This window comes from Bacillus rossius, chromosome 3, assembly GCF_032445375.1.
Source record: "Bacillus rossius redtenbacheri isolate Brsri chromosome 3, Brsri_v3, whole genome shotgun sequence".
Classification (NCBI taxonomy): Eukaryota; Metazoa; Arthropoda; class Insecta; order Phasmatodea; family Bacillidae; genus Bacillus; species Bacillus rossius.
In genome coordinates this window covers 104214688-104242585 of record NC_086332.1, presented here as the reverse complement: position 1 = coordinate 104242585, position 27898 = coordinate 104214688, and the positions used below count along the sequence as shown (strand labels likewise).

General features: G+C 38.0%; 1 protein-coding gene across 2 annotated transcripts in view; it reads left to right on the top strand.

The window, feature by feature from the left end:
• The window catches only part of LOC134531095 (beta-galactosidase-1-like protein 2), a 62598-nt gene that overhangs the window by 11915 nt on the left and 22785 nt on the right, over positions 1-27898 (top strand). For both annotated transcript variants that reach the window (XM_063366633.1, XM_063366634.1), the window contains exons 2-6: positions 1792-1990; positions 2104-2289; positions 4928-5069; positions 12734-12893; positions 17489-17641. In XM_063366633.1, the coding sequence (XP_063222703.1) occupies positions 1792-1990; positions 2104-2289; positions 4928-5069; positions 12734-12893; positions 17489-17641 (840 nt within the window). The remainder of the gene's footprint in view (positions 1-1791; positions 1991-2103; positions 2290-4927; positions 5070-12733; positions 12894-17488; positions 17642-27898) is intronic.

Here is a 27898-nt window from a genome sequence, read left to right as displayed (position 1 = left end):
CCACATTCAGTTGGTTGTCTAGGAACATCAGATAGGTTTACAAGACCCGCGCGTCCATCCATTCCATTGGTTAGGCTAACACGACCAGCTGGTCGTCAGGCACATCCAGCCTGTGGACAGGCACGTAATCAGTGGAAAGGCACGTAATCAGTGGCCAGGCACATTTAGACGATGACTATGAACGTCAGATATGTTGGGCAGACATTTAATAGGTTGGTCATCAGGCTAACACGACCAGTTGGAGGTCAGGCACATACTGTCAGTAGCGAGGCGACCTTCTTCGTCGATACTAGACGGACTTTAAACAGGTCATGTACAATTTCAGACTGTAATCCAAGCATCTCCGAACTAAGAGGTCTAATTTTTATATATTTGTAATACCTTTCAAACGGGTCATGTATATGTCAAGCATGTCTGAACCAAGACGTATAATTTTTCTATACTTGGAATAGCTTTCGAACAGGTCATGTACAATGTCAGGCTTGTTGGCCAAGCATCGGCAAACCACAAGAACTTCTTCAACGATAACTGTTATTGCTTTGAAACAATCATGTCCTATTTCAAGCAGAAAAAACAAGATGCTCTGAATTGTCAGAACTACAGTATGGAATTAAATTATTACAAGAAAATGGGCCAAATAACTAAGCATGTTTTCGCTTATTAAAGGACCAAGAATCCCTGAAAAATTATTTACACTACCAACAGGACCAAGATATTTTAATCCAATTTTGCACAGTTAACGAAAAGAAAACACATTTGCGGTCACAATAAGAAAGAAAGCATAGTTAGAAGGATTTAAAAAGGAAGCACCTTTGGAAGCACATTTGGATGCACGAAATCAAAGGAAGCACATTTGGAAGCACAATTAAAAAAGGAGAACATTTAGAAGCATATTAAAAAAAGAGCACATTAGGAAACAAATAAAAAGGAAGCACATTTCGAAGCACAATCAAAAAATGAAGCCCATTTCGAAGCACATTTAACAAAGGAAGCACATTCGGAAGTACATTTAAAAAGTAAATACATTTGGAAGCAAAAAAATGAAACGAAGCACATTTGGATGCACACTAAAAAAAAGGAAGCACATTTAACAAACACAACGTAAAAATACATGAAAACTAAACTCGGTAGGGTACAATCACATCGATAGGTTACGATACTACATACTTGACTATGTGCATTTAACGAAAAGGACATACATTAACACGAACATTAAACGCAGTAGGATACGACCCTGTTAGTAGGATACGATAGCTTGCAGGATACAATAGATTATGGCTCTAAACTTATTAAGCTCGAAATGTCTTTGGCACCAACTGTCTTTGGCTGCAATTGTCTTTGGCTCCAACTGCTCTAACTAGACTACAAGGCTACATGGCCACAGGGCTACTTGTTCTCTACAGCAGAAGGAACCACGGAATCCGAGCTCGTCCAAGCCGGGCTTGGGAGCCGCAGCGTTTAGTTCACATCCCCGACGTCAGACTCAGTCCTTTCCACCGCAGCGCGCGCGTCAGCTGTTCCGGTGACGTCACGCACGCCACTCACGAGTGCGTCTTTCTCGTAGCCAAAAATACCTTTCAAATATTGCGGAGTAAAATTATGCCTTCTATAGAATTATGTAAATTTACACTTTTGTCAATTAAGATAAATTAAGTATCTAACCATTAGAAATAAAATATAATTATAATAAAATATTTAAATTTAACCAGTGAATATAAGCAGAAGTCAAAAATTAAGCAAGTCTTCTAAAAATGCAGAGTTAAAGATAAGCCAACTGTACCTGTGTTGCAGCCACTTTGCCGACACTGTATGAGCACTACACACAGGGAGGGATATCGTCCGGACTCACGACCTACCCCGAGGGCTTCCTGCTCAATGGGAAGAACATCACGATTGTCAGCGGAGCCATCCACTACTTCCGAGTCCACCCGGAGTACTGGCGCGCCCGACTCCGGCAGCTGCGAGCGGCCGGGTTTGTTGCTGTCGAAACGTGAGCACGTGGTTCCTTAAAAGTAGTCAGTGTTTGCTTGCTTTGGAATTGCTATACACTGTTGTCGTGTTCACTGTCTCGGCAAGTTGATGTCTGACTGTTACGCGTTTCAGGTACATACCGTGGAACCTGCACGAGCCACGTTCCGGCGAGTATGATTTCGGTGAAGGTGACAATGACTTCTCGTTGTTTCTGGACTTTGTAAAGTACTTGAAGGTGGCTCAGGAAGAGGACCTGCTGGCGATTGTTCGTCCGGGCCCGTGGATTGCTGCGGAGTGGGAGAACGGGGGATTGCCGAGGTATGAAGTATATCTGTAACTCCGTATCCTTGGTCCGCTGTGAACGAACAATCCCTTTAGCCATTGTCATCATCAACCACCAACATATAACTTTAATTTCGAAATAATGTCTTCAATCTTACATCTAAACTGATAACAACAATTTGGACTAATTTATTACAGACAAAATTATATATACATTTAACATCTGAGAATTAACAACAAGTTGCTAAGGCATAATACTCATTTTGTCAGAGGATTGAATCAGTAATTATTTGAGTCGAGTACTTGACATAGCTCGGAATTTAAGATAGCTGACTCTGCACGGTCCATAGGTGATTTGGATTGTGTTAAAATCATTACCTCAGAGTTAGGATTTATCAAAAACCATTAGAATATGTGTGTATGTGCATTGGTGTTGGGCTGATTATGATTATATTGACACTATTAGTATTGAACAAATCATAAAAGAATTGGTTGGAATACAATTTGTTTGATTATTTTCCTACATACAAGTTCTGTGATTTAGAGTATCTTTGGATTAAGGTATCAATTTGATTAATTGAAGGTTTTAGTAATTAACATGGTCAAATTATTATTATTTGCAAATTAATTGTTCTTTTGGCATATTTCTGAGTTGTTACTCGTTTTAATCCGGGGTTTTATTATTACTAGGGATTTCGCTCACTATTGGGAGGCTCACCACTTAATCAGATTTTTGCCAATTATTCATTATTTAATGAATTAATCATTCGTTCACAATTTAATCGTGTTCAGTCAATTATTCGAATTCCATAGAATATTTGTAGTTTCACTATTAAATCGGATTTTTAATTCGTGACATTAGATATCTATAGTTTCACCAAATTCACCAATTAATCATTATTATGAACTTATTCGCAGTAGACTTGTTCTATTTAATATAAAAATTTTCTTTTCTGAGTGGTCTTGTTTGTAATTAAAACCTTGTTAAATTTAGCAGAGTTTTGATCAATTAATAATGTATTTGTTTATTTAGTAGGTAATATGTGCAATTAGGTAGAAAACTTTACAATCAATCATAGTTTTTCATTATATAGAACAGGATTGTCATGTGCATGTTAACAAACACATTACTGTTATACTTATTTTGAATTAAGTTGATTGAACCTCTATTTTCCAAATATATAAATAATACTAATTCATACTTCACAGCAAAACATTGATATTACAACTTTTATAACAACTAGGTAAGATTATAAAGGGTTGATTTTGCGCTAATTTACCTTTTTTAAATTAACCAAATTATTTTTTTCATTGTATAAAATTTTATCAAATATATTTAACACAACATATTTATGTTCCTAATACTTTATTGCAATAAATATGTTTGAGGAATACATAATTACAGTGATTCTGTTTAATTGTCTGACAAACAAAACAATGGCATACACAAGTTAATTAAATTGAAACTCTACGTTAAACTTATTTTTGTATTTGCGTTTGTGTCTGAGGAGGTTTTATATGTAAGTTCTTAAATGTATTGTTCCGATTATTAAAACAATAATCGTCGTGGGAAAACTACTGGGTTCGTAAATGGATAGCCCAATAAAAGATTTTACTACACAGTTTTATTGATTGTCAATATTTACATCACTAACAAATAATCTTCTAAAAATGCGTAATAATCAATTACACTTAAAATTTTTTATTCCCCAGTCACTCGGTTTTTACACACCACACACCTCTTTGGCCGCACCTCTGGCGCAACTCTCGCCGCAGCACCCCTCGTGGACCTCCGTTGTGGGACTCCGTTGCCGCACTCCGCCGCCGCCGCCGCCGCACTTCCCTTCGCCTAGGATCAACTCGACGCTTTGCTCGGAACTTCGCTTTGGACTCTCGCAGCACCCGCGGCACTCTCGCCACCCAACTATCGCCGAGAAACTCGTTCGCCGAGGAACTCCTCGCCCAGGAACTCCGCCGCACCCGCGGCACTATCGCCCGGACTATCGCACCGGAACTGAACTCCCAACTGCCCTCGGAGGCCGGCGTCCTGGGCTTATATAGGCTCAGGCGCCACTTCCAGAAGTCGCGAGCGCGGCTGGGAACAGTCGCGTCATCCCGCGCCGACCCGGCGCCAGATTTACCGAGAAAGGCGTCGGGAGCTCGCGCGACCGCAAGCGAAATTACCACAGCTGCCAAGTGTCAGGTTAGCGGCGCCGAGACAGAGCACCGCGCGGGGAGTGGAGGGGGGAAGCGGTGACCCTTGTAACATACCAGGCGCGCGCGGCAAGTCTCACGTTGCGGCGGCAACGGATGTCAGTGGCCGTGCGGGGCCGCGGCCCTGTTTACGTTTCGTAACAGTATTATATCTGATGGGATCAGAATTGTAATATAATTGCCAATTTTTAATTATGAGAATTTAAACTGGAATTGAAATTAGGATATATAGAATAGACCTCATACTATATGAATATGTAGGTGAGTGTATGTGTGTGTATGTGAATATGTGTATGTACTGGTTTTGTGTTACATAGATATATATTTATATGTTACTCACTTATGTAGACACTATCTGTACAATTTTTGATAAGAACGAAAATGATCAATGTGGTTGTGTGGGAGGTGTAACTCAACGCACTTGTTATCCCACTATTGTGATACAGCTTTTTCCTCTTAGCTGGCTGTTAAGAGACCCAAACCTGAGACCTAGACACAGCAACAGGCCGTTCATCTACTACATGAATAGGTTTTACGACAAAGTGTTCCCTATTCTACGCAGACTGCAGTTCACTGAAGGAGGTCCAATTATTGCTTTTCAAGTAAGTAACATCTTGAACTGGTCCAAATGAGTGTTTTCTTAACTGATAATCTTTTGCTAAAGTACAGTATATTTGTAGTTCATAAGTTTAACCTCTCTTTTTTTGCATAATTTAATTTTTTATACAAATTAATTAAGAATTATTCAGTAGGAATACTTGTGACTATAGATTATAGCTCATAACTCAACAGCTTAAGCTACCAAAGAATTTATATGACATTATGGTGTCATTAACTGTGATGTATATCTTCCATAAACAGTATTCGCAGTAAGTATAATGTACACTCAGCTAATATACACTAAATTGTAACCTGATGGCACAGCAATAGCATAATTCTGTGTCCTTATAGAAATTCTACGATCGTTGGAAAGCACATCTTACAGCTGGAAGTGCTCTAAAAGGTTAATTCTCGTCCACCACTTGGCGCGCACCACACCTGCGCGCGCTCACACTTGGTGTTTATCTGTGGAGCTCTGATACCACTCCCTAGGAGAGGTTTCCTGGCATGAGGGGAGGAAGCGTGGTAGACAAACCGAAGGAAAAGGGATATGTGCTTGTGAGATCAAAAACCCATTGATCTTAATTAGTGCCCCTTATGCCCCCCTCCCCAATCGATAAGTCTCAATTAAGAACACATAATTTTCTATAATAGTTAATTGAGATCCCATAAATTTCTATTATGGTTAATTTATATTCCAATAATCCCATTTAGGAGGTGAAACTTACAGCCAATTATTGCCCATAGTGTTCAATGCCTGGCCATCTTGTTTTGCAATAAAGTACAACTGGTACAAGGATGAGGTAAAGGATAAGGTCCTGCCTGGGAGGAGGGCTAAGGCTAGAAACCGGGGAAAGTGCTACCATTTATTTCCATGTGGTTCTATGCCTGACAACCTTGCATTTTAGCCAAGAAATAAAGGAACAAGGGTGGGATTAGGGAATATATGCTGCGTTGTAGTAATGAGAACGCTGGAAGCAGGCAAAAGTGATAGCCATTTTGTTAGGAATAGTCTTCCTAAAGTCAGGTGATTAAAGGAAAGGAACTGTTATTTTGATGTTTTAAAATTTTTCTTTCAAACTTACTCTTAGCAATTCTATAGTTACCTCTATGAATGATTTACTTAATTTAATTTAATTTATTATTTTTTGGTTGATTTTATATTTTTGATTTTGCAAGTTTGTTTACAGCCAATATCAATGATTCTTTGTGAATTAATAAGTTACATTTTTATATATCATAAGTTATTTAAGTAAAATCAATAAATAATGTTTCTTCCCAATAACTATATTTATGTCGGTGAATGCAATGAGAATGTTTCACTGAGAAAATTGTTTTGTAGTTTACTAAATAATGTATTCTGGTAAAATTTCACATTTTGTAAGGGCAATTTTGATTGGCTATCAAATCTATAAAACAGAAGCTAGTACTTCCCATCCACAGTTTGTAACGTTCAATTAAATTCCAACCATAAAAAAAGTCCGATTTGAGTGAAGACCTTCTGTAAATTAAACCGTTTTGGGGTGATTAAAGTTAATACCAATTTTTGTCAGAAGGATAAATAATTCAACCAACGTCGATGTTAAATAGATTTTTGACAAATGGTGTCTATAATTAATACATACAAGTACACCAGTTTATGTAGAGTTTCAGTAAGATACCACGTGACCAATATTGTCTTAAGTGAATTTATAAGCAGATGACTTATTCAAGGATATTTCTATGTAATTTACTGCTGAGACTGCTATAGAATTTGTTTGATTTATGAAGAATTGTGCGTCGTATAGTATTTTTAAGTGCGAAATGACAAGAATATTGAGCTGTATGCTCAACTAACGAACGATTTTACAAGATTTCCAAACTCTGTCTACTCTACGAAGTTTGCTACTCAAAGGGACAGGATTAGATGCAGAAAATTCATCTTCAAGCGGAGGAGACTCGGAGGCAACGCGGAATTCTGCTCTCTGTCTACTCAACTGAAGCGCTCACCCGTCGATAAAGGAATACGTCTTGGGCTTGTTTCGTGAACCAAATTGCATGTTTGGTATGTCAAATATGGCATATTTATGTATGTGAAAGTATGTCAACAGTACGATTGTAATTTTTTTTTATTTTGGCTTTTCAATTGATTACCTGGTGGAATAACTTTAAATTTGTTTCCATTGAATTTTCAGATACTTTAATATAATGTTCACTTTTACTATACCCAGAGGCATAACTTATGAGGCGAATATCTTGTTTCCTCTGCCTGACTGAAATGAATTAAGTTTAAAGAATCAACACTTTATTAATTTTAGAAAGATTACAAAATTATTGAGATTTTAAATTAATGATTTGTTTGCAACTGGTAATATTTTGACAATACAGTTTTACTTAGTTTGTTTATTTATTCAATACAGTTAAACAATTGTAATAAGATTTTGTATGTCTAATGTCAAATTGATGTGAGAAGTATTAGTTTATTTATTATTTTATATTTTGTTCATGGTTCTAGTAAATTGAGAAAAGATGATTACCGGTAGTTCGAAGTCATATATTTTTTTGAATCACATAATTGCATTTAAATTTGTATTATGTGGGATAAAAAAAGCAGTCTATTTAATTAATTTGAGACAAATATGTCATAACCTACATATAAAATCCAAGTTTAACTTAAAAAAAATCAGTAAACTATGTTACAGATCTATCTAGTAGTCCTACTGATAGAATGTTAGTAATACATTATAAATAACACAGTTAAAAATTACATTACAGTTTATTGGCCATAGTGTTACATGTCTGACCAGCTTGCCTTGTAGCCAAACACAACTAGTAAAAGGGCGAGGTAAACGATAGGTGCTGTGTGGGAGGAGGGGGAACGCTAGAAGCAGGCGAAAGAGCCAGCCATTTATTGCTAATAGTGTTCTATGCCTGACCAGGTTGCCTTATATCCAAGAATAACTAGAAAAAGGAGCTGTTAGGATCTAAGTGCTACATGGTAGAAGGGGGAAAGCTAGAATCAGGTGAAAGTGGCAGCCAATAGTGTTCTATGCCTGAACATCTTCCTTGGTAGCATATTATAACTGGTACAAAGGGCTGGGTAAGCGACAATGTTATATATGTGAGGATAGGCTAAAATAAGTCAAAAGTGCCAGCCATTTATTACCCATAGTTTTTTTATTAATAACCAGATTGACTTCTACCAATTTAAAGAAATACAAAGTGGGTCAAGTGAATAGGTACTGTATGGGAGGTGGGAGAGAGTTAAAAGAAGGCATAAGTGTCAGTCATTTATTGTCCATAGATTTTTATACCTGAATAGCTTTTCTTGCAGCCAATTAAAATATGTTAGGAAGATTAATGGTTAATGGATTAAATGCGGAATGGGTTGATAGGGAAGCTAACATAATACGTACGTGACAGTTATTTCTTGCCCATAGTGTTCTATATTGCACCCAATCATGTTAAATTGGGAGAGGAAGAAGGAAGGGACTAAATACTACCTGGAAGCCTTAGTGAATACTAAAAGAAGGTTATAGTGCCAGCCATTTATTCCCCATATTTTCTTTGCCTGAACAGCTTGATTCGTACCTATTAAAAAAATACAAATATGGTAAGGAACAAAGTTTACGTTGAAGGAGCGGGAAGGCTAGAAGCAGGCGAAGTAACAGACATTTATCGCCAATGACATTTAGCCAAGTCAAAATGGTACACTTGCGTGGTATAGGGTTAGGTGTTGCATGGGAGAAGTGGAAATGATAGGAGCAGGCAAAAGTGCCAGCCTTTTATTGTCCTTAAAGTTCTATGCCTGACCAGTTTGCCTAGTAGCCAAGTTATCAGGAAAAGGGCGGGGTAAAGGCCTAGGTGCTACATGGGGCTTTTGAGCAGCACCTGGCCCTTACCAGGGCGGGGTTTCCAAGCCTTAATTTTCGCAGCGGAAAGATTAAGAACATTTGTGATATTTGTCTTCTATGATCGTTATTCGCACAGCGTTTTTCCTGCACGCTATGTACTGCGGGCACCCTGGTTATTTTTAATGAAATAAGAAATTCTAGCTGATTGCTTATTCAAAATCCTGTGTAATTATGTATTTCAATTAAAAAGTCAGGAAACCTGACAAAAATAAGAATTATCATTTTTTAAAAAGTTCGGATTTCTAATTTTTTTCTTTTATAAATTATTGGTACAGTATTATTTAAAAATATTTTTTGATATAACATTTTTAAATAACCTATAAAGAAATCAATTATGAAAACAAATTAAAGAAAAAGTTTTTACTAGAAGTATGAGGAAAAATCAGTGTGTCTACATACAAGTACACCAGTTTATGTAGATCTGGAATTGAAATTTAACTAATAAAGGAGATTTACAATGATGGAAACGACTGTGTTAAAATTATTTATTCTATCATGCTTATAACAGTAACGATCACTGGGATTATGACGATTTTAACGGCCATGAGGCTGGTGTTAAAACAGAAGACATTAGAGATCTTAAAAATAATAATAGTATACGTGTAAGGAAGATGAAATCAGCAAAATGAATTGGTCACACGTCGTGGGAAGATACTTACATATTGGTTGACATGTTAAGACTTCTACTTGGTTCCCAAAATATGAAAGTTAATTCACAAAAGAACATGAACTAATAGGTGCGGGCTACATACAATGAATGTCTTGTTTAACCTGCATGCGTCTGTTAAAACCAGTCATTTGGAACAAAGTGGTTGCTACAAATTTTAAGTGCTTGGAGAAAAATTCGAATATATTTGGCTAAAACTATATTTGAACCAAAATAAATTGACCAAATTATATCAAAGTGGTTGTTGTTTTTACTCACGTTTATACCAGTCGCCGCGGTATATAAGTGGAGGCCAAATGGTAAGATCCCAGTTCACTTGTAGTTTGGTATCCTGGGATTTAGTAAACAATTGTATGTTTCCAATGTCGTCTTCGATATAAGGTGTACCATCGTAAGCGGGGAACCTGATGGCAGTGTAGTCGAATACAAGCGCGGAGATTCCGATTGAAAGTGTACCATTGTCTCCGACAATGCTAGATAAGACTAATGCATGCAGGGCCATCAGCCGAGGAAACATCTATGTCGCCTGCATCATCAACTATTAGTTAAACTTTGGGGAACCTATCAACGTTGACTACTGGAGGAACAACAGTGACTTCTGAGAATCGATGCAACCACCCTTATGGAAAAATATACTTGAACTGCAGTAATGTTAATTGACACGAGAAGACAGAATGCGCCATGAATCCACCTCACAATAAGTTTGGCTGTATAAAATTTAGCAATCAATTTGAAGAAATGATGTATTGAAAATACATTTGAAGATGTGCAAAGGTCCTGCTGTGCAGCAGAAAGTAAATTTTTCACTAAAAACGTGACACATATAAGAGTACACCGGGAACTGGTACAACCGCAGCAACATTAGAATCTGTATCGGGCCTGAAATATTCGTCAACATCAACTAAATATCCTTGCAACTACTGTAATGTATCGTTCACATTTTCACATGATACACGAAGACACGAGAAGAGTAAATGACTGAAGAATCCTTCTTGCTTGAAGTGTTGCTCCGATAAGTGCCACCCATGGATTACTTGTATTGACAGCTTTAGGAGACATGAAAAAAACTGTAAAGATGAAGTTCGTTTGCCTACCGTGGAACTATCGGCATAAGTTTAGACTCCTCAGTTTAGTTTGGAGACTCTTATGCATATAAGCACACCAACAGATGCGCGGAAACCGATTGTGATGACGCCTGGACATGAATCTAAACCTAAATCTGTACGTTCTCAGCCTAACTTATGTAAGGTCATATTAGCATGGCTCTTCCGATTTTTACACTTTAGTTCTTGGACGAGCAACTTGTCACGACCGTGCCAGGAGACGATCATGGGTGTGTTTCATGTTTAGAATTCGTGACTTGGTTGTATTATTGACATTCTAGACCCGTGTAAGCTATTGAAGGTTCTTAAATTCAGTTTCGCTGCCATATCCTATTTTATTTGTTTATTTTCATGGATTATTTCAGTTAAGAATTAATTTGTTTTTGCACCTATGATTGGCACCCAGCTGGTACGTATCGCTGCTTATCTTTTTTTCTTACATTATGTTCGCTGCTCCCTAACGTCGGTTGTATACACCATATCAGTGTTATCTAACTTTTGCTCGTTATCCAAGCTTATATGAGACATACTTCTATAAACAAATATTTAATGCTTGTACATGATTGCATTATTTATTGACTTAAGTAAATTTTGTATTTGTAATTGTTTATGCATTAACACGGTATGAATTTCGGGGCCAGTTATTTTTCACGCTTTCGTGTACATGTAAAAAATGTTGAACACAATGTTATTACAGGATCAACTACACACTTATACTTACAACGTAAACACGTACTTTGTGAATTTTATTGTATGCTATGTGAACTATGTGTCCAATGTATTTTTTTATATTCATACTTTTGAGTAAAAGGATCTGTTAATAATCTTTTTCTCTCTGAAAATTTTAAAGACTTTAGGGTACAGTGTCTCTTTACCTTGTCTCCTACCTCAAGGAGACTGTCTGGTATATCCATAACTGTTAGTATTTATCGCCTTCGCAGGCTGTGGAGCTTCCTTTGACGAGGATTCGTCATTGTAGGTTTCATTTCGTTAGTTGACGATCAAATAATAAATACTACTGCACTCTAGTGGGTGATTAATTAACCAATTTGGTGGTAGCAAACGAAAAAAATGACGGGTCAAAGGTGGCTGCCATGACGTCTCACTGACGGAAGTAATGTATGGCTGAGTATTAGTGGTGGGGATGCCTGGTAATTTTTGTGGATGATGGAACAATTGACCATTTTTTGTTAATTTTATTGCATACATCGGAAATAGAACCGAGGACTCAGGACTCAATGACATAAAGGATTTTTATTTACATATTTTTAACAAGTTTTATATCATTTGACGATTTTTAATATTATGTGTTATAACATTTATTTATTGTTTTGGATCCAACCAAGGTCACCCCACCTTATGGCATAAATAATTGATTAATGAATATTTTTAATAATATAATATAAATATTTTTGTAAAAATGTAAACGATGTGTCAAATTTCACACAAGGCGTCATATTTAGTCGTGGTGAGGGAATAAGATCAACATCCATGCTTAGCAGTTTTAAATTAATTTTTCAAATACCTTTTTGGGGGAATTTATATAATTTTAGGGACCTTCACCCATTCGGCATTTTTTGGAAAAAATGTGGGAATAATTTTAAAAACATTTTGAGTTTGTCCATTGAATTAGGGAAATTTTTTGTAATTTGAGGATTTTTTAAGTCGTTTTTGGAGACTTTTGAAGAAATATTTACACAAAATGCCCGCCGTGATGTCACAATCCAATATGGCTGCAAACATCACGACATCACAACATGTAACTGACGCTGGGCATATATTTACATAATATTCACATATTTACACAAGAATGATAAAATTAAACAAAAAAAAATTGCCAAATTATAATATAATTAATGGATAAGTAATGAATAAAACCGAGCTGAGATTATGACCAATAAAAACATAAAATTGATTTGAGCGTGTAGTATTTTAAATGATTTATTACCTTTGTTTTCTCTCAAGTTTGTGATCACTTCATGAAATGTGTTGTACATCCACAGATAGAGAACGAGTATGGTCTGGTTGGGAAGGGTGGCAGTCACCCTGACACAGCCTACCTTCAAGAGATATACCAGGAAATGGTGAAGCATAATCTCACCGCCCTCAAGTTCACTATGGATGCACCGTTTAATTCTTATAAAAATGGTTCCTTACCAGGAGGTGAGTACTGAGAATTTTCAAAATTTGATTGCGACAACATCCATGATGCATTAAAAGGTTTTGATCTGTTCGTAAATACTTAGCTTTCAAATTATATTTGAACTGATAAATATTAGTGGTGTAGAATAGTTCCTCCAGGGACAGTGGTCAGGTGGGTGAGGTGCTAAGTGCTGATCGCCATCTGACGTCACGACGGTCATTTTGGACTAAAAGTGACTAAAAAATGACTCAAAATGACTAAATATTCCTAAAAATTTCTCAATTTCGCGTGAAAAATTCCCGTTTCAGTCCTTATAAATGCCAACGGCTTCGAAATTAATAAAAACGCCTTAAAGTCCTTAAGTAACTAGCCGCTCTAAGCCGCACGTTCTCAGTTAGGATACCATGACCGCAATCTTGGATTATGACGCCATCGTTGCAATTTCCGTTGCGGCCGCCATCTTGAACATCTGTAATTTTTATGCTATAAAATCAGGATTAATTTTAAGTCATAAAAATTAATTAATACAATTTTAATAAAAAATTATTAAAAATACTGTTGCACATTTCGTTACAATCGTCATCTTGGATTCTAGAAACTTTGCACATATAATGAGACCAAATTGTTGGAAACGAGGTGTTAAAATACATTATTTTGACCATTCTTGCGATGATCATTGGGTCGTTGACGAAAGTGACCAAGAGGCTGGTGATAAAATGGAAGACTCGAGAGATTTTAATAATATTTATTATAAACATGAAAAGAATATGATAGCAAAAGAGATTAATTACGCATCATGGGAATATCCTAACATATTAGTTGACAGGTTAAGACTACATGCTCCGCTTTGTGCAGGAAACTATTCGCACATCAAAGAGTATCCTTCATATTCAAAGAACTAAAAAAATGCAGGCTACATACAATATTGACCTGATTTACCTGCTTGTGTATATAAATAAAAAATAAATAAATAATTTGGATTTCGAAAGTGGTTGTGTCAATTATATAAATCTTATTTCTATCTAAAGCCGAGTTTTCGTAATGCAATTTCTAACTTAAAGATGTAAAAATCATCACCATTGACAGCCAAAAATGGAGAGTAATAATAGTCATACCAGAAATCAGGCCAAGTTTGATTAAAACATGTAATTGAAATCATTTGGAGCTCAATGTAGATGGAGCAGTTGCAGCACTTGGAGTATTGGAGCACTTGGATCAATTGAAGCTGTTGGAACTTTGGAGCTATTGGAGCCCATTAGAGCAGTTGGAGCAATTGGAGCTGTTAGAAATTTGGAGCAATTTAAGCAATTTGAGCATTGGAGCGCTTGAACCAATTGTATCTGTTGGAACTTTGGGGAAATTAGAGCTTTGGAGCAATTGTAGTATTGGAGCCTTGGATCACTTGGAGCTTTTGAAACTGTGGAGCTTTGGAGCATTGTATTTTGGAGCCAATGGCTGTGGGTGCAATTTGAGCTTTGGAGCACTTGTAGCTGTTTGCCAATTGCTGCATTGGAGAAATTGGAGCTGTTGGAACTTTGTAGCAGTTGGAGCACATAAGAGCATTGGAGCAATTGGATCATTAGGGTAATTGGAGCAATTGGATCTGTTGGATATTTCGAGCAATTGGAGCATTGAAGCACTTGGAGCATTGGAGAACTTGTAAGAATTGGAGCTGTTAGAACTTTGGAGAAGTTGGAGCCCATAAGAGCAGTAAGAGCAATTGGAGCTGTTGTACCTTTGGAGCAATTGGAGCGATTGGAACATTAGAGCACTTGGAGCATTGGAGCAGTAAGAGCTTTTGGAACATTTGGAGCTTTGAAGCACTTGGAGCTGTTGGCCAATTGGAACAATTGGAGCATTGGAGCTCTTGGAGCAATTGAAGCATTAGAGCAATGACCTTTGGTGTCAATGCCTGTTGGAGGCAATGACAAATGGATCTCAAGACTAATGGATCCAAAGATATTTGTACTTTTTTTGACGATATCATACAGAAAATTATCAATAAGCTTACTGATGAAGTAGCTACATACAGACCTTTGAAGTATAACTTGTGTTTGGACTGTATATATGGTAAGCCGTATCCGTTCGAGGAAAAAGTGAAGAAGTATGCTTTCAAGACATCGGCTGCTCTAATTTACAGTTCTGACGATGTGAAGCAGTCTGTTAGACATAGCATCGAGAAACTCTGTCGGGAAGAAAAAGACTATGTAGGGAAAGGATATCGTTGGTCTCGGTCTTAAGGAATTCGATTGGAGCAAATAATTAGTGAGTTAAAGCAAATGCAGAACTAAATATTTATAAGATTGCTAACTTAAGTAAGTGTTACTGTAGTAAAATAGAAATAATGTAATAAATTTTATTTTGTAAAAGAACTTGCGGCATTTTATTTTCGAACCTGTCACTTTTGTGGTATTTGTAATTACATTCCTTTTTTTTGCATTCACCAAGGATCAAACCATGGACAGGACTCCGTCGATTCAATAATTATATTAATGAGTGATTTTTTGATGAATTTGGGATTTTTTCCCCGAGTTTCTATGTTAATTTTTATGCATTTTTAAGATGACGGACATAACGACCATAGGAGGCTGGTTGGCAAGGAAACTAAGCAACGTTTTGGACTTTCCATCATATTCATTGAAATGATATTTTTTTACATAAAGTTAATTTTTTTTTGCATCGCCCAGGGATTGAAACGATGACAGGAACTGATCGAATCAATCAGTTTATTAATTACAGATTTTGTTTATGAGTTTTGGAATTTTTCCCGAATTTCTAGCGGAATAATTACACTTTTATAATATGGTGCCTAAATTTAAAGATGACGGGCGTCTTAATAAAATAAATTAATATTGCACTCAAGCAGACAATAATTAAATTAACATGGTGGTAGCGGACTCTAGCAGACGAAAACAAGATGGCGGGCATGACATAGTAACTGGCGATATATATATATATATATATATATATATATATATATATATATATATACCTTGGCATTAGTGGTTGGACATCAGTCGGTCAGTGGCTTCCGTGGAGGAAGGATCTAGTGTAATTTTTTATTTTTGACCTCACCAGGTTCGAACCAAGGATGTAAGTGCGTGTTTTAAATAGTATTTTATTACAATTCGTTTAGTTAATTTTTATGAATTTTATTTTATTTTTTTTCAAATTTCCAGAATAATAATTATGGATTTTCAGGATGGCGGGCATAACGAAAAATGAAACAATCTAGAATCAAAGATGGTGTCTGTAACGAAACGCGCCACGGTTATGTCATACATGTCAAAGATGACGGATGTAACGAAATGTGCAATGTTTCTAGAATCAAATATGGCGACCGTAACGAAATGTGCATCAGTGTTTTTAATATTTTTTTAATAGTTTTTAATAATTGGATTAATTGAATTGTTTTATGAATTTTAAAAATTTTCCCGATTTTATAGCACAACAATTACAGATTTTCAATACGGCAGCCGTAACGGAAATGCAAGGGTGGCGTCATAATCCAATATGGCGATCATGGTATCCTAATTGAGGAGGTGTGTCTTAGAGCGGCTAGTCGGCTGTTTTTTAGTAATTTCGAAGCCGTTGTCATTGTTAAGGTCAAAACGGGAAATTTTCCCTCAAAACGGCAACTTTTCTCGAGAAATCAGGAAATTTTTAGGAAAGGTTATCATTTTAAGTCATTTTAGAGTCATTTTTAGTCCAAATTGGCCGTCGTGATGTCAGATGGCGGTCAGCACCAAGCACCACACCCTGAACCCTGTCCCTAGAGGAACTATTCTACATTACTAATATTCATTAACTTTACTAGTAACAGGGATTAAAAAATTCCTTTGGGGTTGTCAGTGTAATCTCTAGCTAGGTGTAAACTTCTTCATTTGGTTGAAGTAATTTTTCTCTTTGTTGCTAAGTTTACCTTGAGACCCACAAAGTGCATCACTAACACTTTTTAAACTACGCCTTTCAGTGTAATTCTAAAAAGATATTCCAGTTGGGAGCTGGTAATAATATTAAAAAAAAAAATTGAAAATGTTGTTTGTAGAAGTTTTATACTGTAGTTATGTATGCTTCATCACCTATGTGGGGCCCAACTAAATGATCAATGTCCAAGCATTTTTTACACATCAAATTTGTTATCAAATTTTTCGTGATAAGTTTTAACTCATGACTGCATAAATACACCATAATTCAATAACTAATGAAAATATGAGTAATATAAAGCTGTACAGAAGCATGTTTCCAATAAATATGTGCTAACATGGACTGATATCTTCAGTTTGGTAGCTTAGTCTGGCATCCATTGGGGCCTACACCTGGGGCCAGTTTCTCTTCTGCCCTTCTCCAACCGTGAGGCAATGTTACTATCCTGAATTATAACATTTGCGCAACTGTGTCTACAAACGACCCATCTACCACTTCTTCGCCATCCCATGCACTGGTGACCTAGTCATGTATCTCGCAGCCACTTTCAACTTCTCTTGTGCGTTTCATTGTAATTATTCAACGCAAGCTGATGGAAACTAACAAACTTAATTGAGATATGCCACTGAAGTACCTCCTAGGTCAAGCTCACCACAGTCGAGGTGACCTCAGAGTGCTGCTGTTCCAGTGCTGATGACCGCGAACTTCCAGACGGACCCAGTGGGTCAGCTGAAGGAACTGAAGAAGCTCCAGCCCGACCAGCCACTGTGGGTGATAGAGTCCTATCCCGGGTGGTTTGACAGCTGGTTCGACTCACAGCACTACACCATGAGCACTCAAGGTAGTTGTCTAGGTCTGAAGCAGATTAAATTCTGCTAAACCTGCGTAGATGTGTCAGTTTGATTTTCTAGCTATTCAATGTCTTGACATTCTCAACATCATACTGTTACCTGCTAGTGAGTACTTATAAGATTAATTTTTACAATGAGCGTCTTAACAAGTCGTTTTTGATTACACTGATGCACGTATTTACGTGGCACCATTTTTTAAAAGCATATTTAAATTTTGAAAAATTCTGATATCAATAGTGCGGATTTGTGGCTAGTGATCACGCCATAGCAATACATTTGTATCCATATCTAATAAGGGTTTTTACAATATTAATTTTATTAATGTAAATTTTGTACATTTTCAATTTATTTTCAGTCTAAGGTAAAAAATATTATGTTCATTGTAAACGGCAGCCGTTAATGTTTTATTTTGTAAGATTATTTTTAATTAAAAAAAATTAATATTTGAATGAATAAAAAAAGTTAGTAATGAAATTAAACTAGATGAGCTGAGATGCTTCGTCTGCTGGTCCTCGAAGGGCTAACTTGAACTTGTTCTATGGATTGCACTAGAGAGTGCGTAGTGCGTCGAGAAGAAAAGACTGTCGTTGGCTGGTGTGTTGCGTGCTGTGCGCAGCGATTGGGGAGTCTTGCGTCCAACATTAGGCGTTACAGAAGTCTTGTGCGAACTACTGGGCGCGAGGAGTGCGTGTAACCGCAGTACATAATAGCTGTGGTGAGACTCCGAGTGAGTTCGAGCCATGAGACAAGACCTTCTGCCTTTAAGCCTTGTTAAGGCTTATATTCTACGATACTTATCGTCGGCGTCGCAGTTTGAATTATGTCAAGCAGGTCTCACGTGTTATTATGGTGCTGGCTGCAACATTTTACGTTTTGGTGCTGAAAGTTTGTGGTTTGAGGCTTAAGGTGTCATCAATTCCCTTAGCCAGGGTAAGTGACGACAACCCCAGAACTCTACTGCGAGTGGCGTCTAACTTGAATGCAAAAATGAATAAAAATGTTAAATATGCATGAATTTTCTGACTTGTTCTTGAGTAGGTGAATAAAGTTCATATGGGGACACCGGGTCTAGGGTCGGGAGCTGGGGAGCCACGGCGGCCATCTTGGATGACGTCACTTCCGGCAGCCATCTTGGATGACGTAACTTCTTGCGGCCATATTTGATTTGACCTTGACCTTTGACCCCGGCGGCCATTTTGTTTTTCTATAACTTTCCGCCATTTTGCCTTCTAGGACATTCCGCTAATATTGATTTATGGCATCATAAATAATAAAAAAAATATATAATAAAAATATTATTAAATTTCACCATCACATTATAATCGAACACCCCACTACTACTATGTGTTGCACATTTCGTAACGTCTGTCATCTTGGAAAATCATAATTATTATCTTAAAAAATCGGGAATTTTTTTTTAAAAAAATTAGATAAAAAATTATTAAATAAAATTTATATAAATTTTATCCATCATCTCATAATCGAGCACCCCTCTCCTATGTATTGCTCATTATGCTGCTATAACATCTACAGCACATGCCGGAGGCAGCCATCTTGTTTATGTCTGCTGGAGACCACCATCTTAATATAATCTGATGGATGTCGTCATCGGGTGTAGGTTTCTGAAGTATGTTAGTGTGTGTAAGGTAGAGTTTCAATCTCTACCAACATTATTATGAACCTTATAGACCAAAAAAATTCAAAATTTTGTTAAAATAAATCACAAAATCCACATAATCCACAGTCATTTTGTTGTTGTAACCACCATTTATCTTAAAGTCTTATCATTTATAGGTTTTAACTAACATATATGTTATCAATACTATCGTTGTGGATGCAGTTAAAGTAATGATGATTGATAATTTAAAAAAAAAATATTATTACCCCATCTTAGCGGACCAGAAATGGTTCAGAGTCCTAACTCACAAGTAATATTCTCTTCTCATGTTTGCGTACTCATGTTTTAAAGCTGCATGGAAGCATATATTTTAAATGTCTGCTCATAATTACATTCCTAAACAAGGTAATGTTTGCATACCCGTGTTCTAAAAGCTGCATGGAAGCAGATATTATTAATTTCTGTGTATAATTACATTCCTTAACAAGTTTAAGTTTGCGTACCCGTGTTCTAAAAGCTGCATGGAAGCAGATATTATTAATGTTTGCGTACATGTTTTCACTCCTTTTCTATTATGATAAGGCTCATGTAAAAATACCCTCGAAACTATAGGCAGTTACCTTGAAACATAAGTTTAAAGAAATAAATAAAATTTAATGAACATTTATTAACACAAAAACACATAAACAACCTAACCCTCAGAAATATTTACAAAAAAAAAAACACTAATTATCCCTACCAAACCGTTCACGCATGAACATGTTAAGGAGTCGTACCTCCACACTCAGGTTGCCGAGCACATATTCCAGGCTGTTTATTCTGGCATTCAAGCCCTCTTCTATCGGGGATAGCTTCTCACCCAGCCCGGCACACACACACACGCACACTTGCCTGCGGCCCCCCTCCGATGGTGTGCCCCACCCACCCTGCGACAGTGGGGTAGGAGATGCAGCCGAACTGGGTGTAGGTGATGGCGGTGACGGCATTGACACCGCTGATGATGGTGACAGGCGGCGGCTGGCAAGCTCCGTCAGCGGCGTCAAGCGCTCATCCAGGGAGGGTACGGTGGGTGGTGCTGTCCCCTCCTGACCCGCAGCAGGCGGCTGCTGCCGAGACGAGGGAAGGTGACGGTCCGTGTGCCCCAGCACAACCTGTAGCATGGCGCTGTCGGGCAGCAGCAACGGGGATCAGGGGTGGCGGCCCAAACACCTGCTGCGGTGTCCGCGTGGACGAGAGGTCCCGCTCAGGAGCCCCTCCCACCCCTCCCACCGTCCAGCGACGGCCTTGACGTCGACACCGCTCGATGTCGGCCCAGTTGTGGAGATAGGTTTCCTCACATATGGTGCCGTAGTCCTCCTCTCCGTCACTATAAATGGTGATTATCTCGCCTTCCTCAGCACTCAGCCAACCATGCTCGAAATCGCTTCCGTGTAAAGACATATTTTTTTTTTTAATATAAAAATTACTCCCACGATATCCAGCATCAAACTGAAGCGTGCTTATTATTTTTTTCCTAACCTAAATTAAATCTAAGTGTGTTGGGGAGGGTTCCGGGTTAGGGAGGGAGACTAAGTGCGTCTCAGGCCGAAGCCCATACGCTCTAATCATGCAGGGTATTAGCCATGCAGGAGGGGTAGCATGCATCATGTGCTAGGAGGGGATTGGCCAGCCATGGAAGCGATTGGCGCCATGACTAACTCCCCTCACTGACTATACTAGACTAAAACTAGATTAGTTGGGCCCAGGTAAAACCTGCATAGACACAGGGAAAACCCTGGGCTCAGACATGCAGGATACAAAATTTCATGCATTAATATCAAGCAGGAGGCTTACGGGAAAACAGAAGGATGGATCTGGAAGAAGAGTTGGACAGAGTAGAAAAGAGTCTTCCATGCGGGTGGGTTGGGGGCTTGGACATTGCTGTCCGCATTGTTTTGGGTGGCACTGGTTGTTTCGGGGGCGACTTTAGTCGTTTCCCGCCAGGCTGCCAGCCAGCCCACTGAAGCGTGCTATTTTTTTTTCCTAACCTAACTAAAAACTAAGTGTGTTTGGGAGGGGTCCGGGTTAGGGAGGGACCTAAGTGCGTCTCAGGCCGAAGCCTATCACGCCTTAGTCATGCTGGGAATAGCCATGCAGGGAGAGGGTCACATGCATCGTGTGCTAGGAGGGGATTGGCCAGCCATGGCAGCGATTGTTGCCATGACTAACTCCCCTCACTCTTATCTCTAGTCTAAGCTACTAGTTAAGTTGGGCCCAGGTAAAACCTGCATAGACACAGGGAAAACCCTGGGCACTTTCATGCGGGATGCAAGTTTGCATGCATTAGTGTAGGAGAGTACAGGAGACAGAGGATGGTCTGGATGAAGAGTTGGCCAGAGTAGAAATAGTCTACCATGCGGGGGTTGGGCGCTTCCAACCGTCTACGGTATTTATTCTATCCCTTCCCCACCCTCCTCCTTCCTACCAGCCCTGCCCAAGCGCGCGCTTCCCCGTGACGTACAACCTCTGACGTATCTACTCCCTACACCCCTGCCCTTCGCCGGTCCTAATAGCCCGAGCCTGTCGTCATGAGGCGTTTGCCACGCCTCCATTAACTTTACTTTTATTATTTGTTTGTTTTAACGTCCTTTTAATTTGATAATTAATTATATAATATGTTATGATAGATTGTTTGGCACTTGGTTCATTTTCGTCTTGAAGATCGATTAAAACAAAAGCATTACGGACATTCGCGGCGCTGCGCTTGTGTGTGTTTCCGCGAGCCAACACCGCGCGGCGCGCTGAGCCTTATGACGTCATGGTGACGCGTTAACCTGCGACGGTCTGCGGCTGGCGAGCGAGAGAGACGGTGCTGGCGGCTGGTGGAGTCGACTTCGGCTAGCGGGTGCAGGCGTGTTGCGCCGCAGCTAAAATGGAAAGGCTGTTCCATTCACCTACGCATCGACGAGTGCCCAGCCCGGGTTATCGTCCACCATGCTGCGCAACTACAAGTCAGCCTCGACGCAACCGCTATTAACAGCCGGACACCGGGTTGGTTTTTCAAGGAAAAACAATGAGCAGAGAGACTTGACTGATCATAAACTCAAATTCATTATCTTGCTAGTTTCTTGAATCGTAATGTGGCGCAATTAACTCTACTTCTCCTTTTTACGCTACGTGAGAATTTACGTAAACTGCAAGCCAGACTTAACACATTGCTGTGGTGCGGGATGTGAGACTCGCATAATTACGTCGAAACGAGAGTCCGGTTTGACTAAAACATTGGGAATTGTGCCTAAACAACAGTTATAGACAATTACGTCATCCAGGATTGTAATCAACGGACCTGTTAGGGAAAAACTAATGCTTTCTAAATATTTGTATAATTACCCGTAATATAGTGTTTATAATATGTGATTACTTTAGATGTCCTTTTCTTTAATGCGAGATCTAGATCTTCTGCAGATTTGTGTAAATGGTTCTGTATTTCAATGTACCAAGCCGATGCCAAGCGGAAATATTAAATAGTAAACAGGCAGTGATGTTTTCAATTATTATCCAGGTCATTCTTTTTTGCCTAGGGACCGTACTTCTCACTGCATTTAGTTGGTACTCCCTTCTGCGATCTCCGACTTTAAACTCGAGCGCCTTAAGTAAGGCCTCAAAACTGCGCCACTCTGCTGTCAGAGTCGCAGACGCGGTAGTTTTCGGTGTTTAAGATACTTATTGATTTTTTATATCACCAGTATGGCATTGGCTTGGATATATAAATTACATAAAGAGGAGATAATGACTAATTTAAGAGCTGCGTCAGTCGAGCACAGTGCGGACGAAAGCATAGATGTTTTAAGACAGAAGTTTGTGGCGCATTTGAAAGGAGAAAGAGTTTCGTGGCAAACGGAACAGGCAGAAGCGAGTGGGTCTGGCTCGCTTAGTACAAATTTTCTAAAAAATAAGTTTGCTTTGCGATCATTAGAAAATGTTCCGAAACTGCAGTCAGCAAATGTAGAGGATATATTAGAGTTTTGCATGGCCGTAGACAAGCTAGCTAACGCTAATTATTTTTCTAATGAGAGTGATTTAATTTTGGCTGTTGCTTCGCGTTGCACAGGCTTAGCTTACGATATAGTCATTGCGGGTTATAAGAGTCATATGTCATGGGTTGATTGTAAGGAGGCGTTGTGGAATAAGCTTTGTCCTCGGCGGGTTCGTGAGCAATTAATTATGAGTAAAGTTTATAGATTTCAGGAGCTAAATGAAACCGTCTTGCATTTTGTGCAGATTTTGGATTATGCGAAGGCACTAGGAGTGAGTAAGACTGAGGAGGAATGGGTTAGTCTTGTTCTCGAAAATGTTTGTCCACAGGTGCGTCATGAGTCGTGTTACGTGAACAAGCCACATAAGTTGTCAGATTTATTAGAGTGGGCAGTGGCGGTGGAAAACGTTTTTTTTAAGTTTCCAGTTCAAAAAGCAATTAATGCAAGGCGCGGTGGGCAAAAGTAGTGAAAGTTCGCGAGGGCCAAATAAAGTTAAGAAGGGAGGTACGTGTTTTCGGTGTGGGCGTTTAGGGCATTTCGCTCGTGACTGTCGGGTTTGACTCGAGGTCTTAGAAGGTTTTTTTATCGTCGTATTGGTTAGTTTTTTTTGGGGTTTTAAAGTTTTTGTTTTCTTTTTGGGTGGCTGCTTGACTTAAGTATAGGGCTTATGTTGCTGAGTAGGTTTCTTATTGCGCCTTACGTGTCTCAGAGGTGGATTACGGTTACTACCCCCTAGTAAGGAATTATGTTGGTGTTTGTTAACGAGTAAACGGGAAAGTGGCACAAAGCATTGTTTGGTCTTAATCATTGTTTTTTTTTGTCTCTCTCAAGTGTTTTTCTTCGCGTGTTTTTTCTCACTGTGTGCTTTTTTCTTCTTGCTTTTCTTTGAGGTCTGTTGCTTGAATGGCGTGTTTTGAGTGCTTCCCCGTTTTCTCGCCTTATAGTGGCTTGAAGCTACCTAAATTTTTTTTTGTTTTGGGTGTTAAATTTAGTTTTTTTTTTAAGGGGGGGATATTGAGGCGTTTGCCACGCCTCCATTAACTTTACTTTTATTATTTGTTTGTTTTAACGTCCTTTTAATTTGATAATTAATTATATAATATGTTATGATAGATTGTTTGGCACTTGGTTCATTTTCGTCTTGAAGATCGATTAAAACAAAAGCATTACGGACATTCGCGGCGCTGCGCTTGTGTGTGTTTCCGCGAGCCAACACCGCGCGGCGCGCTGAGCCTTATGACGTCATGGTGACGCGTTAACCTGCGACGGTCTGCGGCTGGAGAGCGAGAGAGACGGTGCTGGCGGCTGGTGGAGTCGACTTCGGCTAGCGGGTGCAGGCGTGTTGCGCCGCTGCTAAAATGGAAAGGCTGTTCCATTCACCTACGCATCGACGAGTGCCCAGCCCGGGTTATCATCCACCATGCTGCGCAACTACAAGTAAGCCTCGACGCAACCGGACACCGGGTTGGTTTTTCAAGGAAAAACAATGAGCAGAGAGACTTGACTGATCATAAACTCAAATTCATTATCTTGCTAGTTTCTTGAATCGTAATGTGGCGCAATAAACTCTACTTCTCCTTTTTACGCTACGTGAGAATTTACGTAAACTGCAAGCCAGACTTAACACATTGCTGTGGTGCGGGATGTGAGACTCGCATAATTACGTCGAAACGAGAGTCCGGTTTGACTAAAACATTGGGAATTGTGCCTAAACAACAGTTATAGACAATTACGTCATCCAGGATTGTAATCAACGGACCTGTTAGGGAAAAACTAATGCTTTCTAAATATTTGTATAATTACCCGTAATATAGTGTTTATAATATGTGATTACTTTAGATGTCCTTTTCTTTAATGCGAGATCTAGATCTTCTGCAGATTTGTGTAAATGGTTCTGTATTTCAATGTACCAAGCCGATGCCAAGCGGAAATATTAAATAGTAAACAGGCAGTGATGTTTTCAATTATTATCCAGGTCATTCTTTTTTGCCTAGGGACCGTACTTCTCACTGCATTTAGTTGGTACTCCCTTCTGCGATCTCCGACTTTAAACTCGAGCGCCTTAAGTAAGGCCTCAGTCACACGACCCTAGCCTCCTAAGTACCTTCGACAGGCATCCTGATCATGTAGCTAGAGAGAAAGGTTTAAACAGTACGGAAATAAATTAAAAAATCATTCATTTAAGTCATACATTTATTAGCTTAAATTTACAACTTGTATTTATTAAACATAAAATAATTACATCACATTACATTAAAACATCAGTAATTTTTATCCAACGGTTTTCATATTTATCAAATCCTAACCATTTCATAAATAACCTATAGTCTTTACGTCTTATTACTTTATCTACCAAATAATATTTCAGGTACTTGGTAGGCTGAATTTCTTCCGCATAGAATCCACTGCGTATCGCCGAACCTCGTAAATCTTCCAAGTAGTAACATCTCGGACGTAAATTACGTATTTTAACAGCATGAAATATTTCTGTAGACCAGTTAGACGTATACCCTTTTTCAAAAGACCGTTTATATTTTGAAATACGTACAAATTCTCCGACTTGTGCTTTAGGTTTTTTGACCTCTAGTTTATTCATATTAGAATAAACAGTTTTAAGGAGCGAGTCATCTTTTACATTAATAGGGGCCATACCAATTGTTTGATGTTTTATGTTGTTATAGTCATGTAATAATGTCGGTAACATATCAATCCACTTATAACTTCCTTTTGCTGTGAACCCCCTCCACATGGCTTCCTTTAAAGTACAATTAAAACGTTCTACAACCCCTGCTTTTATCTCGGTGAATGTGGAATAATGGTTTATTGCATGTTTTTTCATAAGAGCCAGGAATTAACTATTATAGAATTCTTTTCCTGCGTTTGTCTGTAAATTCTTAGGTGTTGAACTTAATTTAAAAACATGTTCCATGGCTAACGTTACATTATTAGCATTTTTAGTTTTAATAGGTTCTGCCCATGCTCATTTTGAATAAACGTCTATAACAGTAAGCAGATACTTGTACCCACCATTCACTTTAGAATAAGGAATCATTTCAACCAAATCCACCTGAAATAAGTCTAAAAGCCCTAATGTCAAAACACTTCGTCTAGGAAAAGTACGTCTCGCCGGCTTATGCAATTCTTTCGCAATAGCTCGACGACTCATTTCGAGATGTATCCGTCTTCCTGTAACTCTTCAAGTATGGATATTATTTCGTTTTGATGCGAAGTATTCCCTGCTTCTTTAGAAGCAAGCAGCAAGCGAAGCCGATTTATAAGCTCATTCGGGTCATTCCAGTATATGTACGGCAGTCTTTTATTATCAAATAATTTACTAACTAAACCGGATCCTGATGAAACACCTACTTCAGAGATCAGTTTAGATATAATATCATACTTTATATGATGCTCGTCTTCAAACGAGTTAGTTTTCGAACAGTTGTTTTTGTAATGAGCGCTTGTAGCTTTAACATTAGCTTATATTGTTCTAAATCTGTATTTGTATATCGCTGAGGATCTCTAAGAAACAGCAAATCGTAGAGTCCAGGTGTCCCAGTCGTGGTAAATCCACCTAATTGTATGACATCACCAGGTAAAAAATGTACTTCCAATTAACCCATGTACCACTTTTTGCTACATTTAAAAACACAATAAATAGGATCTCGTTTGTGTGGTGTATAAGAAGACAAGTAAGTAGAAGCAAGAGTTTCCGACTCATCTTCTGAGGAACGCATTTTTTTTATGTTAGTTATTATGAAATTGGTACAAATATTTTGAGGTTTTAGAATTCCAAATTGTTGAATTTTTGAAATTTAAATTAATGTCAAATGTTAGGGTCAAGATGACCGCCGTGACGTCACAATAAAATATGGCTGGTGCCACTACGACACTCCGAGCCCAGGCCTCTTAGGAATCAAACTACACTACTATAAATATTAACTTTTTTAAATTAATGTTTCTGCGTGAAAATATATGTTCGTTTATGCGCGTGTAAGGATACGCGAATGTTCAACTAAAATATCAATTAAGTAAAATCAAGAAAATTCATGTTTGATTTTAATAATATATTTTTTTTGTAATGAAAGAAAAATATTCTCGGTTGAAAATAATATTAAAATACCCAATAAATTTTGAATTAGTTAATATTATATAATTTGTTGTATTATAGTTTAATTTATATAGTTTTTGAATGAATGACAAACTGTACAAACATAGACTGTCAGACACTATACATTTATGATGCTGCATAGTAACAAATCAATGGATTGTACTTATAAAACATAATCACATACAACAATATCAAAACAAAAATACACTTAACAGAATAAATTATATCAATTAACACACATATCATGATATATCAGCTTAATTAATTAAACAAGTATATAATAAAGTTTTGTATTACTATTTACAGTTTTATTTCGTTTAACAAGGTGTAAGGAAAAATTGTTTTACCATAGATGTTTACTTGAATATGAAAAATAGTACGTGAAGGAAGTAAAATACTTTGAAATTAAATGAGAAAACTATAAATGTGTAATATAATTTTATTTCTTAAATATAAATAATACATTTTTTCACGGAAAGACCTCAACAAAAGATGACCGTAAGTA